The sequence below is a fragment of the Oratosquilla oratoria genome, chromosome 25 (genome assembly GCF_046742065.1).
Source record: "Oratosquilla oratoria isolate Oo_2021 chromosome 25, ASM4674206v1, whole genome shotgun sequence".
Lineage (NCBI taxonomy): Eukaryota > Metazoa > Arthropoda > Malacostraca > Stomatopoda > Squillidae > Oratosquilla > Oratosquilla oratoria.
Genome location: NC_134801.1, coordinates 38,167,521 through 38,182,520, shown reverse-complemented (window position 1 = coordinate 38,182,520; position 15,000 = coordinate 38,167,521). Strand labels below are relative to the sequence as shown.

At 39.0% G+C, this 15,000-nt stretch overlaps 1 protein-coding gene across 1 annotated transcript in view; it reads left to right on the top strand.

Moving 5' to 3' along the window:
* Window positions 1–15,000, top strand: part of LOC143039079 (neuroligin-3-like) — a 367,639-nt gene that overhangs the window by 124,639 nt on the left and 228,000 nt on the right. Inside the window, exon 2 of the mRNA XM_076208931.1 lies at window positions 10,871–11,987. Within this exon, the coding sequence (XP_076065046.1) occupies window positions 11,294–11,987 (694 nt within the window). The 5' untranslated portion in view covers window positions 10,871–11,293. The remainder of the gene's footprint in view (window positions 1–10,870; window positions 11,988–15,000) is intronic.

Genomic DNA, 15,000 nt, shown 5'->3' with positions numbered 1-15,000 from the left:
GAAAGCAATGTTGGAGAAAAGGGTGGTAAACAAGCTAATATATGCAGATGACACTGTTCTCCTGACATACATACATACATACATACATACATACATACATACATACATACATACATACATACATACATACATACATACATACATACATACATATAACAAGGCTTTTTCCCCCTTACAAGGGAGGTAGCCAAAAAGGAAAAGGCATAAAATTATTCCCACCCATTCCATCCCTGAATACACTCCACACCCCTCCACCCTCCCTCTTATCTTAGCACTTATCTTAGTTCTCCTGAAAGGGACAGAAAAAGGGTTGGATAAGTCGTTGTTATTGTTTAGAGGAAGAATATTTAGATGAAGGTGACAGCTTGCTTCAAGAAATACAGGAGGACTGATGGTGAGCTGGTACTGTTGCTTGTAAAAAAACATGGTATCACTTCTACGTGGTGGTTTAAGGATCAACTTTTTAATTTTTTTGAGTGGAGAATAGTCTCCACTTATAAGAACATAAGAACATAAGAAATAAAGGAGACTGCAAGAGACCATAAGGCCTACACTAGGCAGCTCCGTATCCATCACCACCTGTCATCCCCATCCATAAAGTTGTCTAATCGTTTTTTAAAACAACTGATAGTTTCAGCGCTTACTACATGGTTACTAAGTTTATTCCATTCATCGACCACCCTATTAGTAAACCAATTCTTGCCTATTTCCTTCTTAAATCTAAATTTGTCCAGTTTATACCCATTACTGCGAGTCCTGCCCTGTTGTTTTATTATGAAAGAATACTGCGAGACTCTGGTTCATAGGGATGTCAATAAAGGCCCTATAACACTCACTGCTTAAAGCTTGTGCAACAAATGCCCCACAGGGGGTAATTCTGTACCTGATAACCCCTTTTCCAGTCAATTGGTCACTTTAATTATCCTGTTATGGCTGATGCCAAACTTCATTTATCCTTTCCAGTTAGGTAATTGGTTTAATTACATTTTTGTTTACTTTTATTCGGTTTATCAGAAGCTAGTCCATTAAGGAATAATAAATATCTGCCAGTTTTTTGTTTCGCTTGGTTGTTCATTTTTTCGCTTAATCTAATATTTTTAAGCATTCGATCTAGTTATGGACCAAATGGTCACCTGTTGGTATGGTCTTCCTTTGTAATCCTTCGCAATCCTTTTGTAAATCGTTTACCCGATTAAAGATGCTGAAGGCATATAGGGGGAAATCCGTGGCACTTAGCTATGTACGCACTTGCGGTTTGAACCGTAATTACAATGTACATGTAAGTCAATGGAGACGTTCGCACATGACCATGCATTTTTTCTTGACTATGCGGTACCACTGCGGCTTCCGCGCGGTTAAAACCGCTAGTGTGAACAGGGTCTTATTGTTGGGATCGATCATAGCCCTTCATAATGACATGGTAATGGTTAAGACAAACACAGGGTTACCTAACGAAAGGATAAGATACAATTTCTTGTCTTTCTGATCTATGCCTTTGTGAGTATAATATGCATATGGTACAGGCAAAATCACTCATCGATTGTAGACTTCATTCTTAAAAAAAATTGATAATCAAGGAAATGTTGCTTATAGACTGATGAAACAATATCGAAGTATATTTTTCATGATCACTATACTGGTAATCATGAGAGATTGACCTTATTCTACTAAATGGATTTTATTACAAATGACGGAAAAATACAGATAAACGTCATGAAAGAACACTGAACCTTTACCGGAGAAAGTTGAAATGTGTACTAATTAGTCAATCAATCAATCAATTATTGCCTTGAGTTTATCTCAAATGGAGAATCCCGCAGCTCCACGGTGGCTGGCAACCTCCTAAAGAACTTTCTTCGAAGAATCTTTGGACTCTTGTTTGTGTTGTATCACTGTGGGACTGTTTCAATGTCACCCGCTCAAAGTCTTTGAGAAAGGAGAGTCTTTGCTGGCTTTCAGTTCTCTATGCGTGAAAAAATATAAGAAATAGTTGAAGTTGATAAAGAGAGATCATGGGTCTAGTCAGGAGATCAAGTGGCAGCCTGCTGCACCTACTGATGGAAGTGAGTGAATTGACGAATTTTGAAATGAAAATGGGCAGCTTCACTCTTCTTCGTCTTGCAAGGCCATCACATGAAAGTATCCGTCATTGGTCCCCCTGTAAAAAAAAAAAAAAAAAAAAAAAAAAAACGTGACTCACCTCTAGTATACCTCCAGGTAGACACCATACCCATCCACAATGCTTTAAATACTTTGCACTAGACTGGCATATTCTAATCTGGCCTGACGTAACATAAATTATTCTATTATAAGCTTGTTTACTCAAAAACTGATCAATTCGATCGGTTTCCCGTTAAATTTTATACTAGACTGATGTAATTAAAAACCTAGCTTAATCCTACCAAACTAATCTATCCCCCGGTTAAAGTTTCTATCTCAATTACAATTGGGAAGTTGGGTATAGAAAGGGTGAAAGAAACTTTAAGAATCTGAATATACCTCCTGATTGTTTATTTATTATATTTTTTTCTGGAAAAATATACAATGAAGAGTACAGGAGAGGAAGAATTTTGGGTGGTCCGAACTCAGAAAAAAAAAGAAGAAGAAAGGAAGCGTCTTTTAGTATATGTGTGTACATATTATTTCAAACTCATTTTCTACCCTATGTATGTTTGTATATATATATATATATATATATATATATATATATATATATATATATATATTTATATATATATATACATATATATATATATATGTATATATATATATATATATATATATATATATATATATATATATATAAGTTATATGAAATTTTTTTATATTCCACGATATTCAAATTCAAAAGGCATTACCATTCTACAAATATATTTTTCAAATCTCTCTTAACATGGTGTACACAACCATCTAGGTGCCCCCCACCTCTTTCCTCTACTTAATTTTATATTCTGTTTGTAAATTATATAATGATATGTATATTCCATAATATATTCAAAAGATATACGCCTTTCTGGAAACAACTCGTTCAAGACTCTCCCAACATTGGTTACACAACCATTTGGGTTAACCGGCAACCTCCCCTTATTTCTTGGGATTTATTTTGGATTTACCCTATGTTAAAGCCCCTTCTTGGCACGAGGTGCCCATGTGTGCCGCAATGGCTTTATCCTGTACAATAGCTTTGTGTGATCGAGGTGTTTACGTTCAAGAATATTTCCCTAATGAGGGATATGAAAACAAGGCAGTCTGTAAAAGACGTGGAGAAGACTCCTCTTCCTAGCTGACCGAGCTTCTTGTTATTCATGAAGGTCTTGAAAATGCCTTTGATAAACGTGGAAAATATGTATATATTTGTGCGGCACCAAAGGGATCAGGTTGGTTTTGCGTGGTAAAGATCCATGTCACAAAAGGATATGCATGAGGTGAGGGCGCATGAACGATTGCCTCTTTTTCTTACTTCTCTTTGATCGTTTACGTAATAAAGACATTCTTCATGACTTACACAGAGGTTACGAGATAATAACAGCCTCATCATTCTCGAAGTGGTTTTACGCTTAAGAGAAGCAGCCCTTGCTGAGGGTTCATTGTGAAAAAATTGCATACAATTAGTGAACATAACAATGATATCTTTATGTAACATATAGGTCCTCTAACGCAGAGGGATTTTTTGCGTCGCTCGACTCATGAAGACCTAAAAAAATATAATCTTTTAAATCAATGGCAAATGAATATGTAACTGAGCTACAAGTCCTGCTATTAATCATGAAGTTGATGTTGGGTAGAGGGCTGGGTGAGGATTAGGTGCATCGTTGGAGGGGCAAGTGTCACATGGCCAAAAATAAAAGGATTCAAGATAAAAAAGAAAATAATAATAATAATAGAAATGACCGTCCTTCTCTGAATGAGCAGATGACTTGAATCACATTGATTGTGAAGATTTTCTTCATTGACTTAGTTTGTTAAAGGCAAGATATTATTGTGTGTGTGTGTGTGTGTGTGTGTGTGTGTGTGTGTGTGTGTGTGTGTGTGTGTGTGTGTGTGTGTGTGTGTGTGTGTGTGTGTGAGGGTGAGGATTTTAGGGTGATGCGGGAAGGGGTGAGCTGTATGAGAAAGGGGGTCTCAAGTCATCCAGACTCCTTTTATAGCCCTGTTCACACTAGCGGTTTGAACCGCGCGGAAACCGCGGCGATACGTCATAGTCAGGGAAAACTGCGCAGTTGTGTGTGAATGTTTTCATTGCTTTACATTATAGCTGAACCACCGTGGATCAAACCGCGGCGGTTGAAACCGCGGCGGTTGAAACCGCGGCGGTTGAAACCGCTAGTGTGAACAGGGCCTAAGTAGATTGTGGTATGTTCCCTCAGTTGCATAAACTCATTTAAGAATATCCAGAAACTATATGCTACGCATGAAAAAATAGTCAATGAAATTGATTACTTTTATGTTTTTACCTGTTCTTTCTTTCTGCACATTATGATTACTCCTCAAATGTCTATTCATAATTCTATATGCCACTTGTGTATATTCTTGAAAAGCAGTTGAAGTTTGCATATTAGAGGTAAATTTACAAGCAGATACCCTCCTATATTAAAGAAAGTAAAGACAAAAAGTAAAGACAAAGAAAGAAAGAAAAAAAAATCGACCCTTTTCTTTGGAAGTTTTTCTGCCGATAGATTGATTAAATTAAAACGAATTGAACTCTGAGTAATCAAATTCAGATTGGTGATGATAAATAAGGGAACCCACATAACCTTTACGTTTCCACCAAATGAGACATTCCATTCTTTCATTGTAAACAGAACATTTTCTGATGATTCGGAAACAGAATCATAGCTGTGCTAACGCAAGACCATCGTTGCTTTTTACTGAGGTAGTTCTATATTGATTCACTGAGAAATTGCTAATTCATTTGATCTTTCCTTTTCTTTATTTCTATATCAGAACAGTTTGTGACTATCTTGTATATGTGTAAGCTTTTCTTCCTCCATTCGGGTCTCACTTAGCTAATACTCTCCCGGTCTTTCATCAAACTCTCCAACTTGTGGTCTTCTGAGGGGATCCTCACGTTCTGCATGAAGGTCTTTATCTTCTTCATGTTTTTTAATGTCTTAAGACACCCTTTGGAGAGTGCTTAGGTACACTGGCCTATAAACACAAGAAACAATGCGGTTAGAATTTTAGATGAGGTTGATACGACAGGAACGCCTATGATAAAACTTAGTTGTGCTATTCATGGATGTTTGGAAGGTTGTTACAGGACTTTTAACGCCTTGTCACAAAGCTTGCCGTTAGATGCGTCTTTTGTGTCACTTTCTTCAATACATTTGGTGGAAAACCATATATCTGAAGGGTACTCGTGGTCCACGCTGTCAATATGCCTAAGAGGGATTTCCTTACTTGCCAAGAGGAGTGGCAGTGTGTGTGTGTGTGTGTGTGTGTGTGTGTGTGTGTGTGTGTGTGTGTGTGTGTGTGTGTGTGTGTGTGTGTGTGTGTGTGTGTGTGTGTGTGTGTGTGTGTGATTCACCACAGTCTTAGATTGCGTGTTGGACTCGTGATCGACAGCTATTTTCCTTCCGGAAAAGAGCTCAGGGCTCATATATGACCGATCTATGGGTAACGCTGTGGCCTTGCATGCACACACACACCCAACTCCCCGCCCTCGAGAGTTGGAGTAACGACCCGCAGCGCAGCGATACTGAAATTATTTCAGCCCTGTGCAGAATTCGAACCTGGACCGCCGTAATGGCAGCCGGGAACTCTACCACCGCGCCACGTGTGTGTGTGTGTGTGTGTGTATTCACCTTGGTCTTTTGGATCACGTGTTGGACTCGTGATCGACAGCTATTTCCCTCCCGGAAGAGAGCTCAGAGCTCGTATGACCGATCTATGGGTAATGCTATGACCTTGTGTGTGTGTGTGTGTGTGTGTGTGTGTGTGTGTGTGTGTGTGTGTGTGTGTGTGTGTGTGTGTGTGTGTGTGTGTGTGTGTGTGTGTGTGTGTGTGTGTGTGTGTGTGTGTGTGTGTGTGTGTGTGTGTGTGTGTGTGTGTGTGTGTGTGTGTGTGTGTGTGTGTGTGTGTGTGTGTGTCTGTGTGAGAGTGTTTGTTTTATAATGGGCCATGTTTGAACAAGAAATTCCCCTTTCCTTTTTTCGACGGGTGAATAAACAAAAAAACCGAGTAACAATTTTTCTCATTTTATTAGTCTCTGTTCTCGTAGAAAAGAACGGTTGAAGCACGCAGCTGTTAGACTTGAGGGCGCGCTTGAGGGCGGCTGAAAACCTATTTGGAAAGGAAAAGGCCCCAGCTTGCCGTAATCCGACCTTGGTATGGAGTGGGGGAAGAGTGGAAGGAAGGAGGGCAATCATAGACCAAGATTCACAGCACTCGCGATGTCCTCGTTCGCATTTCAGCAGTTCCTAAGTGATTCTTATCTACGTGGAGTACTTGCTGAACGACCATATCTTGGGCAACAGGGAAACGCAAGGTTATCACATGTCATATTTATAAAAGTTTCTGTGAATTAAGACTTGTCACATCGTAAAGTGTTAGGAGTGCATCTATTGATTTTTTTTTCTCGTTAGAATAAGATTACTTGTATCTCGTTTTCCAGTTCTTTCCATAGTAGAAATACATTGTGAAACATTTTGGTGAAAAGGTCACGGTATATTGTAAAAATCATATTCGGTGTTACGCTGATTTGTTGAAAAGAGTCTCAAACTTATAATATCTATAAACTACTGACTCTGGTTCTTAGGCATGGTATGGCCTACACAGTTCCAAGCCAACATCTATCTTCTTTCTTGGCTTTGGTTTTGCTCTACCACCTCAAAAGACCGAGTTCAGTACCCAACGACCCCCTTATCCTGGCTGTCATAGTACATAAGGCAAGGGGGGGGGGGTTAGTAGAAGATAATTTTCTCAAAGTGTAGACCTGTCACCCACAGACCTAAAGCAAGCTCCCGTAGACTCTTGGTTTGAGTTTTACGTCACTCATTTTAAGGTGAAGTGTCAACATTGCACAAGAACAATTGCGTCTCCGCGTCAAGTCTGTTTGGAGAGTGGACAGGTTGTGGAAAAAGGAAAATGGTTTGGTACTTTCACCTGGGGAAAAGAAAAGAAAAGAAAACAAAACTTGTCTAATAAGAGACTCAAGCCATCAGATGAAAATGAGTAGTCTGATGTAAGATAAAAGAGAAAAAAAAAACGCGTAAGAATATCATTATATGCGTATACATTGTGACGAATGTGGATAGGAGGTAAAGGGAACACGGGCTGAGGGAAATACTTTTATTCCTGACTAGTTTCGCCTCTGCGTGGCTTCTTCCTCTGAAGAAGCCACTCAGGCGAAACGAGTCAGGAATAAAAGTATTTCCCTCAGCCCGTGTTCCCTTTACCTCCTATTCACAATATCATTATAGCAAAGGAATTAACTGCGATAACTTTAATGGGATAAGGTCCCGCCCCTAGCTGAAGAAAATTCTCTGGTGTTAGACCAAAGTCTCAAGATACCGCCATTACGACATAGGGTTTACACGAATAACTCAATACTTTCAGGACGGGACTCTACCTCACACCGAATGAAGTCCTATGGTGATAGAGGAGTAAATTCTACAAAGTCTCCTTAGTTGGCGGAAATCAGCTGGAAAAAAAACATTTCCAATAATGAGTTCTGCCATGAGCTTTAAAATGATAATAATAATAATAATGATAATAATAATAATAATAATAATAATAATAATAATAATAATAATAATAAATAATAATAATGATGATAATGATGATGATAATGATGATAATAATAATAAGGTTAATAATAATAATAAGGATAATAATAATAATAAGGATAATAATAATGATGATAAGAGTAATAATAATAATAAGGTTAATAATAATAATAAGGATAATAATAATAATAAGGATAATAATAATGATGATAATAATAATAATAATGATGATAATAATAATGATAATAATGATAATGATGATAATGATAATGATGATGATAATAATGATGATGATAATAATGATGATGATAATAATGATGATGATAATAATATTAATAATAAAAAAAAATAATGATAACAATAATAATAATAATAATAATAATAATAATAATAATAATAATAATAATAATAATAATAATAATAATGATGAAATAATAATAATAATAATAATAATAATTAATAATAATAATGATGAAAATAATAATAATAATGATGAAAATAATAATAATGATGAAAATAATAATAATAATAATAATAATAATAATAATAATAATAATAATAATAATAATAATAATAATAATAATAATAATAATAATAATAATAATAATAATAATAATAATAATAATAAAATGAATAATTGTAGCAAAGTGGTTGAACGAAATGTGAAGAGATGAAGAGGTGAGAAGTTTAGTTATATTTAATTACTTTTATCAACTTCGTTTTGGGTTCCACGCTGGTTGCAAACAAAAGTGCTTTATTCACTCTCACCTTACTTGTTTCGACAAAGAATATTTTTTCTTTTTTTTTCTTTTTTAAATACAGATTGTTGTTTAGCCTTTGGGGATTCCCATCAGCTGAGTAAAATTGGCTGTCATTGAAGAAAATGAAGCTTATAAGGGGAATTAGTGAAAATATTAAGTTAACTGGGAGAAGTCTTGAAGAGGGGGGTAGGAAGTCCAGTGCCTCTCATCGATGCGACCCCCCCCCCCCCGCGTGACCTGGTACTTCGGCTTTAAATCGACGACTGTGACGAACTTGTCACACTTAAAGATTTTGACAACTCTGCCTAATACCATGCGATTCCAATCAGCCTGGAGGGACCCTTCATTGCTGCAGGATCGAAATGAAAGGTTGTTCGAAATGAGTAGAAATGGATCTACATATCAGATTTATTTTTCAGAGTTCGCAGAGGATCTTAGGAAGATAGGGTCCCATAAACCTTTCAACAGTTTTGATAAAAAAAAAAGGACATAATTTTTCAGGACGATAGGTGATCAAAGTTCAAGAAAGAAATCACGGTATATTAGTAAACTTGAAATGAATTATCAAGCGGTCAAAGGTTAGAATAAGTTTGACAAAGTTATATATTACTTCTAATGCCATACAGCATTTGCCGATAAGTTCTGACGTGAGAAATTCTAGAATCACATATTTCTGAGGGCGGATATTTTTTTTCTACAGGAAGGCAAGGAAGTTTGCAAGACTTTCGTGATTAGTTACGAGAAAAGAAAACTATATAGACTCTGCGCCAATTATCTAGACTTAGGAATAATGGGAGTCTGAAGGATAGAATGTAATGAAAATAATCTAGTGTGTGGGTCTTAAGAACCGATGTTACAGGCAAAAGAAATGTAAAAAACAAGAATCTAAAACATATATCTAGAAATTATATTCATAGGGCACTCTTGTAAAAACAATGTGGGGTGAAATAGCAGTAACTTTTGATTATACAGCGTTAATTTCTGAGAATTTTTGGCAATTCTTTTAGATGCGAGGACTTGTTGGCAGGTAGAACAGATTAATGTCACAATATAAAAGAAGTGTCAAAGATGAATGAATGGAATATTGAGCTGTGATTTACTTGATAAAGCATTATGAAACAAATCGCTAGTAGCAGCGATGTAATTCAAACAATAAGGGCTGACCATCGCCAAACTCTGAACGCTCAGAGGGACCCGCGTTCAAAGCTCCGCGACGGCCGGGACTGATTGTATGAAAAAGCATGTTTATATCATACGTTAGACTGACTACGAAATAGTTTTGATAAAAGCTGTCGTGGAATGTCTCCATTAATTCATTGTTCCTTTATGTGATGGAAGTGCTTTAGGAAAGCGGCACACGAGGAAGCCTTTTCGCTCCTTAACGAGGTCAAATGGGAAAAGTTCCTCTCGTTACCTATACGATCGGCAAAGTTGTTTTTACCTGCCTCTTCTACTGACTGACGGCTGGATTATTTAAGACTCCTGCTTTTTGTTCGATTCCCATTTTGCTTTCATCAGTTTTCTGTGAAGTCTTAAGCAGTTGAATAAAGTTCTTCATAAATATTTCCTCCTTAGTAAGAGAAATTAGATTATATTCAACCATTTCAGACCATTTTCAGACGACTTGTTTATGATATTCTGTATCTATTAAATAGCTCATTTTGCTATTTGTTCTCGTCTTTTTTTTCCCCATGATGAGGTTAGGTGACCATAAGAGAGACTATATTTCAAATAGGTTTAGACCGAAGCTGCATGAACATTGATGATAGCATTTCAATTTTAAATCTAGAAGTTTAATCAATGCAAAATATTGTGACATTCTTTAGTTGTTTTTTTGAACATTAATGGCAGCTCAGTTAATAACTTTTCCACTTACGACCTTGCTGTAGTTACAGGGTTTTTAAGTAAAATTGTAGTTGATGAAATGACATTGATTTACATTTATTGGATTTTATTTGATCGCCCACGTTTCAGGCTGAATTTTCATCAAATATATGAAAATGCTTTCAATTTGGGGCAGGAAGTCTATCAGGTATAACAATGTACTTGTGAAGATACGAGGAGTTTGCACCCAAAGTCGACAATACCTAATACATATCTAGTTTATATGAACGAGTTCATAGCATCCACTCGTTGCACCAAATTATTTTTTATCTAGAAAAGTTTGGTTTATACCTTGATCTTTTTCTACTGATTATATCGAATTCGTCAAAGAAACACGGGCGATTGACAAGAGCGAGTAAAGCTCCAAAGTTGTTTTTCCTTTTATGCCTTTTAGTAAGGCATCAAGGGGTATTATTCTTTGTTGATTTCTGTGATGAACTATCACTATCTGCCCATGATAAAAGCAGTATATTCATGCTTGTTCTTTTCTCTTTACAGGTGGATCATCAGTCACGCTCACAATTCTGACAACAGTTTTAGTTGTCAATTGAAACACTGCAAGATATACCTTTCCCTGCTTAAGTACAAGGAAGAACGTTCCCGTGTTTTAACAGAGGACTTCGTCTCGGTAAGTGCTCCGTTGTCCCCACACCCCCGCCGTTCTCGTCTCTCATGCTCCATGCCCCTCCCAAACCCAAACCCGTGCTGTGTGTATAAGTGTAAACTTCCCTCCGTGTGAGGGTCACAAGCAGGTGGTCGTCGGAGGAGAGCGGAGGAGGGCCAACAGGCACAGGAGCAATAGTCAGTTCTTGTCCTCCTCCTCCTCCTTCTTCTCTTGAGGCCTGAGGTGTGTTTGGGGCAGCGCAATGGCTGCCCAGAGGCTCCAATGACGGCGAGGTAGCATGAGTGTGGCGAGCACCGATGAGAGATGCTCGCTGTGAGGCGACGGGGCGTAGCCAGTGGCAGAACTGCAGCAGGAGAATTGCGTGCTTCGGCAGCAGTTGCAGCGATGGATCTTACTCGGGGGACGACTTTAACCAAGAGGAAGGCCATGCAGTGGTCCTTACGCTCGTAGCTCTCACGGATGCTCCAGTCCCGGCTCCCACCTCAAGGGCCCAGCCAGAAAGCAGGGACCCCTTCCACCGGGCCCCCGCTATGAGACTAGGGTCAGCTATCCTTCTCCTTTACTCCTTCCTACCATTCCTACTTGTGCTGCTGCTGGGATGTCAACTGCTCTTGCCGCGCGTGGCTGCCGAAACACCGAGCCCTCGAGTCGTCACCACCAAGTATGGCAAGCTGCGAGGTGTCATCCGCTCTCTCAACAACAAACACCTCCGCCCCGTCGAAGTGTTCCTCGGAGTGCCCTACGCCACTCCCCCAACAGGATCGAACAGGTTCAGCCCGACAAGGACGCCTCACCCGTGGTCTGGAGAACGTATGGCTAGTCAGTACGGTCCCGTGTGTCCTCAGCAGGTACCGGCTTACCTCTGGAATGACACAGCCGCCCTCACCTACATGCCCAAGTCCCACTTGGAACATCTACGGCGTCTGGCCAACTACCTCACCCATCAGGCCGAGGACTGTCTCTACCTTAACATCTACGTTCCATCACTGGGTGAGTTTCGTCATTTTCATTTGTTACTTAAACAATGAGAGGTCAGGTTTTTGTTGTTGTGAAAGTAAAAAAAGGAACATTACATTTCGATTTGTTCATTAGTAAAGAGCAGTTCGTAAGAATGTGGTGATGAGAGGAGCCCTAACCATGACCTCGTTCGGCGGGGATGATATACAAGGTCATGCTTCACGCATGACGCTGGGAACAAGTGGTGATGTCGGGGTGAGGAGGACGAGAAAAGGCGAAGATGATGGGGAAAGTATAGGGCGGTTGGAGAGTTGAGATGGTATGATGAGATAAGTTTGAGGTAGTGGGGGGAAAAGTGCAGGAGATTTGAGATGTTTTTGGGCGGCGAAGCACAGGGGGTTGGTGTAAAAGGGTGGAAGCGATGGCAAGAGATTACGGTTATCTGAAAAGTTTTCGCGCTCGAGAAGAACATGTGTTGTAGTTGATCAGAGAGTTGTTAAGATGGATAAGTTAGAGGATATAGGTAACGAGATGGAGGAAGCTTAGGATTATGGAAACAGGTACCGAGGAATGTCTAGATCGACTGAGGGTGAAAGATAATCATATAAATAAAGAATGGTGATAATAGGAATTGCTTAAAGTGGAATTGTTAGGTTGCCAAGGTATTATTATGAGGCTAATGAAAATTTGAGTGAGAAAGTTAAATTAGGATTTGGAAGAGCAGCATATAATGCTAGAATTCCTATTTGGAGTTTATTTGTGCATTTTCTATGTAAAGGATAATTCTTGTACCATTTGTGTGTGTGTGTGTGTGTGTGTGTGTGTGTGTGTGTGTGTGTGTGTGTGTGTGTGTGTGTGTGTGTGTGTGTGTGTGTGTGTGTGTGTGTGTGTGCATGTGTGATTTACCATGGTCTTGGATCACGTGTTGGAGTCGTGATCGACAGCTATTTCCCCCTGGAAGAGTTCATATATGACCGATCTATGGGTAATGCTGCGACCATGGATGCACCCCACAACTCCCCCGCCCACGAGAGTTGGAGTAACGACACGCAGCGCAGCCCTGGGCGGAATTCGAACTCGGACCACCGTAGTGGCAGCCTCGAACACTACCACTGCACCGCCAAGTGTGTGTGTGTGTGTGTGTGTGTGTGTGTGTGTGTGTGTGTGTGTGTGTGTGCGTGTGTGTGTGTGTGTGTGTGTGTGTGTGTGTGTGTGTGTGTGTGTGTGTGTGTGTGTGTGTGTGTGTGTGTGTGTGTGTGTGTGTGAGAGAGAGAGAGAGAGAGAGAGAGAGAGAGAGAGAGAGAGAGAGAGAGAGAGAGAGAGAGAGAGAGAGAGAGAGAGAGAGAGAGAGAGGGAGAGAGGGAAAGAGGGAGGGAGATACTGTCGATCGAAAATTATTTGTATGATTTTACAGGATGTATAATGTTTTATTCTGAATATGTCTAGGATTTATGAAATAAGCATTTGCGTTATTCAGTTTTAATTTCCTGCTCATAACTTTCCTTTAACGTTGACGTGTTATGGCATTGTATTTCTTAATGAAATATCCCTTTTTAAGGGGATTATATATGTCTTTGAAACCCTTGCATTCTTGCTTAAGTTTAGACCCTTTCATTATGCTTTTAGAGGCCGATTTATTCTAAAGAAATTGTTTACAGTAAGAAGTTGTTAGAAACAAATGATAACAACATTAGTTAATTTTTAGAAATATAAAAGATTACACGTCACGAGCGCACTTAATTTTGTCGTCGCTACATCGATATATTCTGAACATTTACGGAGATCAAAGAGGGCGAGGGAAATGTCGACGTTATTTCTTTACAATAAGGTATATCCAAGGTTAGGTTAGGTTAGATTAGACTAAGCTATGCTAGGCTAGGCTAGGCTAGGTTAGGCTAGGTTAGGCCAGGGTAGGCTAGATTAGGCTAGATAAGGTTTGGTTCAGTTAGGTTAGGTTAAACTAGGTTAGGTCAGGTTAGGTTAGATTAGATTAGGTTAGATTAGGTTAAGTTAGATTAGGTTAGTTTGGGTTAAGTTAGGCTATGTTAGGTTACATTGGGTTAGATTAGGTTTGGTTAGGTTTGGTTTGGTTAGGTTTGGTTAGGTTTGGTTAGATTTGGTTAGGTTTCGTTAGGTTTTGTTAAGTTAGATTTAGTTAGGTTAGATTAGGTTAGATTAGATTAGGATAGGTTAGGCAGCTTAATTATCGTCTCTAAATCGAGACAAATTCATTTGATAAATTTGAAAATTAAAGAACGCTATTATTGGTTTTCCTACGGTATGTTATCAGAAATGAATATTAAGGGAGAGAGACTGGAGGAAGTAGATAACTTTAGTTACTTGGGTGCCAATGTGACAGAAAGGGAGGAGTAGAGGTGGAGGTAGAATGCAGATTAAGAGAAGAAAGTAAATGCCTTGAGGAATTAAAAAGTGTAGTGAAAAATAGACAATTGGGAATGGATGCTTTGAGGAGATTTTATGTAAGGGTTTACCGAGAGCTCTATATGGGGCAGAAACATTGAAAATAAGAAAGGAAGAGAGGAAGAGTTGAGATAAAATGTTTGAGAAGTATGGTAGGGGTTACTAGGTTGGATAGTGTGAGAAACAAGAAGGTGAGAAGGAGAGAGGGGGTGGAAAAGGAGTTAGGAGATAGGGTTGATGAAAGAGTATTAGGATGGTTTGGACACATGGAAAGAATGAGTGAAGAAAGATTAGTAAAAGAGGTGTGGAAGGCAGTGGTGGATGGAGTGAACATGAGGGGGTGACCAAGGATGAGATGGATGGATGGGGTAAAAGGGGCATTGGGAAAGAGGGGGAATGTCTGTTGAGGAAGGAAAGGAAAAAAAAAAAACAGAAGATAAGGGTGAGCGGAGAATGGTTTTGTAGATGATGCTTTGATGCATGGAAGGGAGTGGATGGGGGATTGGGGATGAGGGAGTATGTATGAATGATATTTTGAGGCAGCCCAAAGGGGTTTCTCCCTGTCTTCTCTTTTTCTGCGTGAGGTGATGGAGAGGAGGATCGCCGATTAAATGAAGCGACCTTG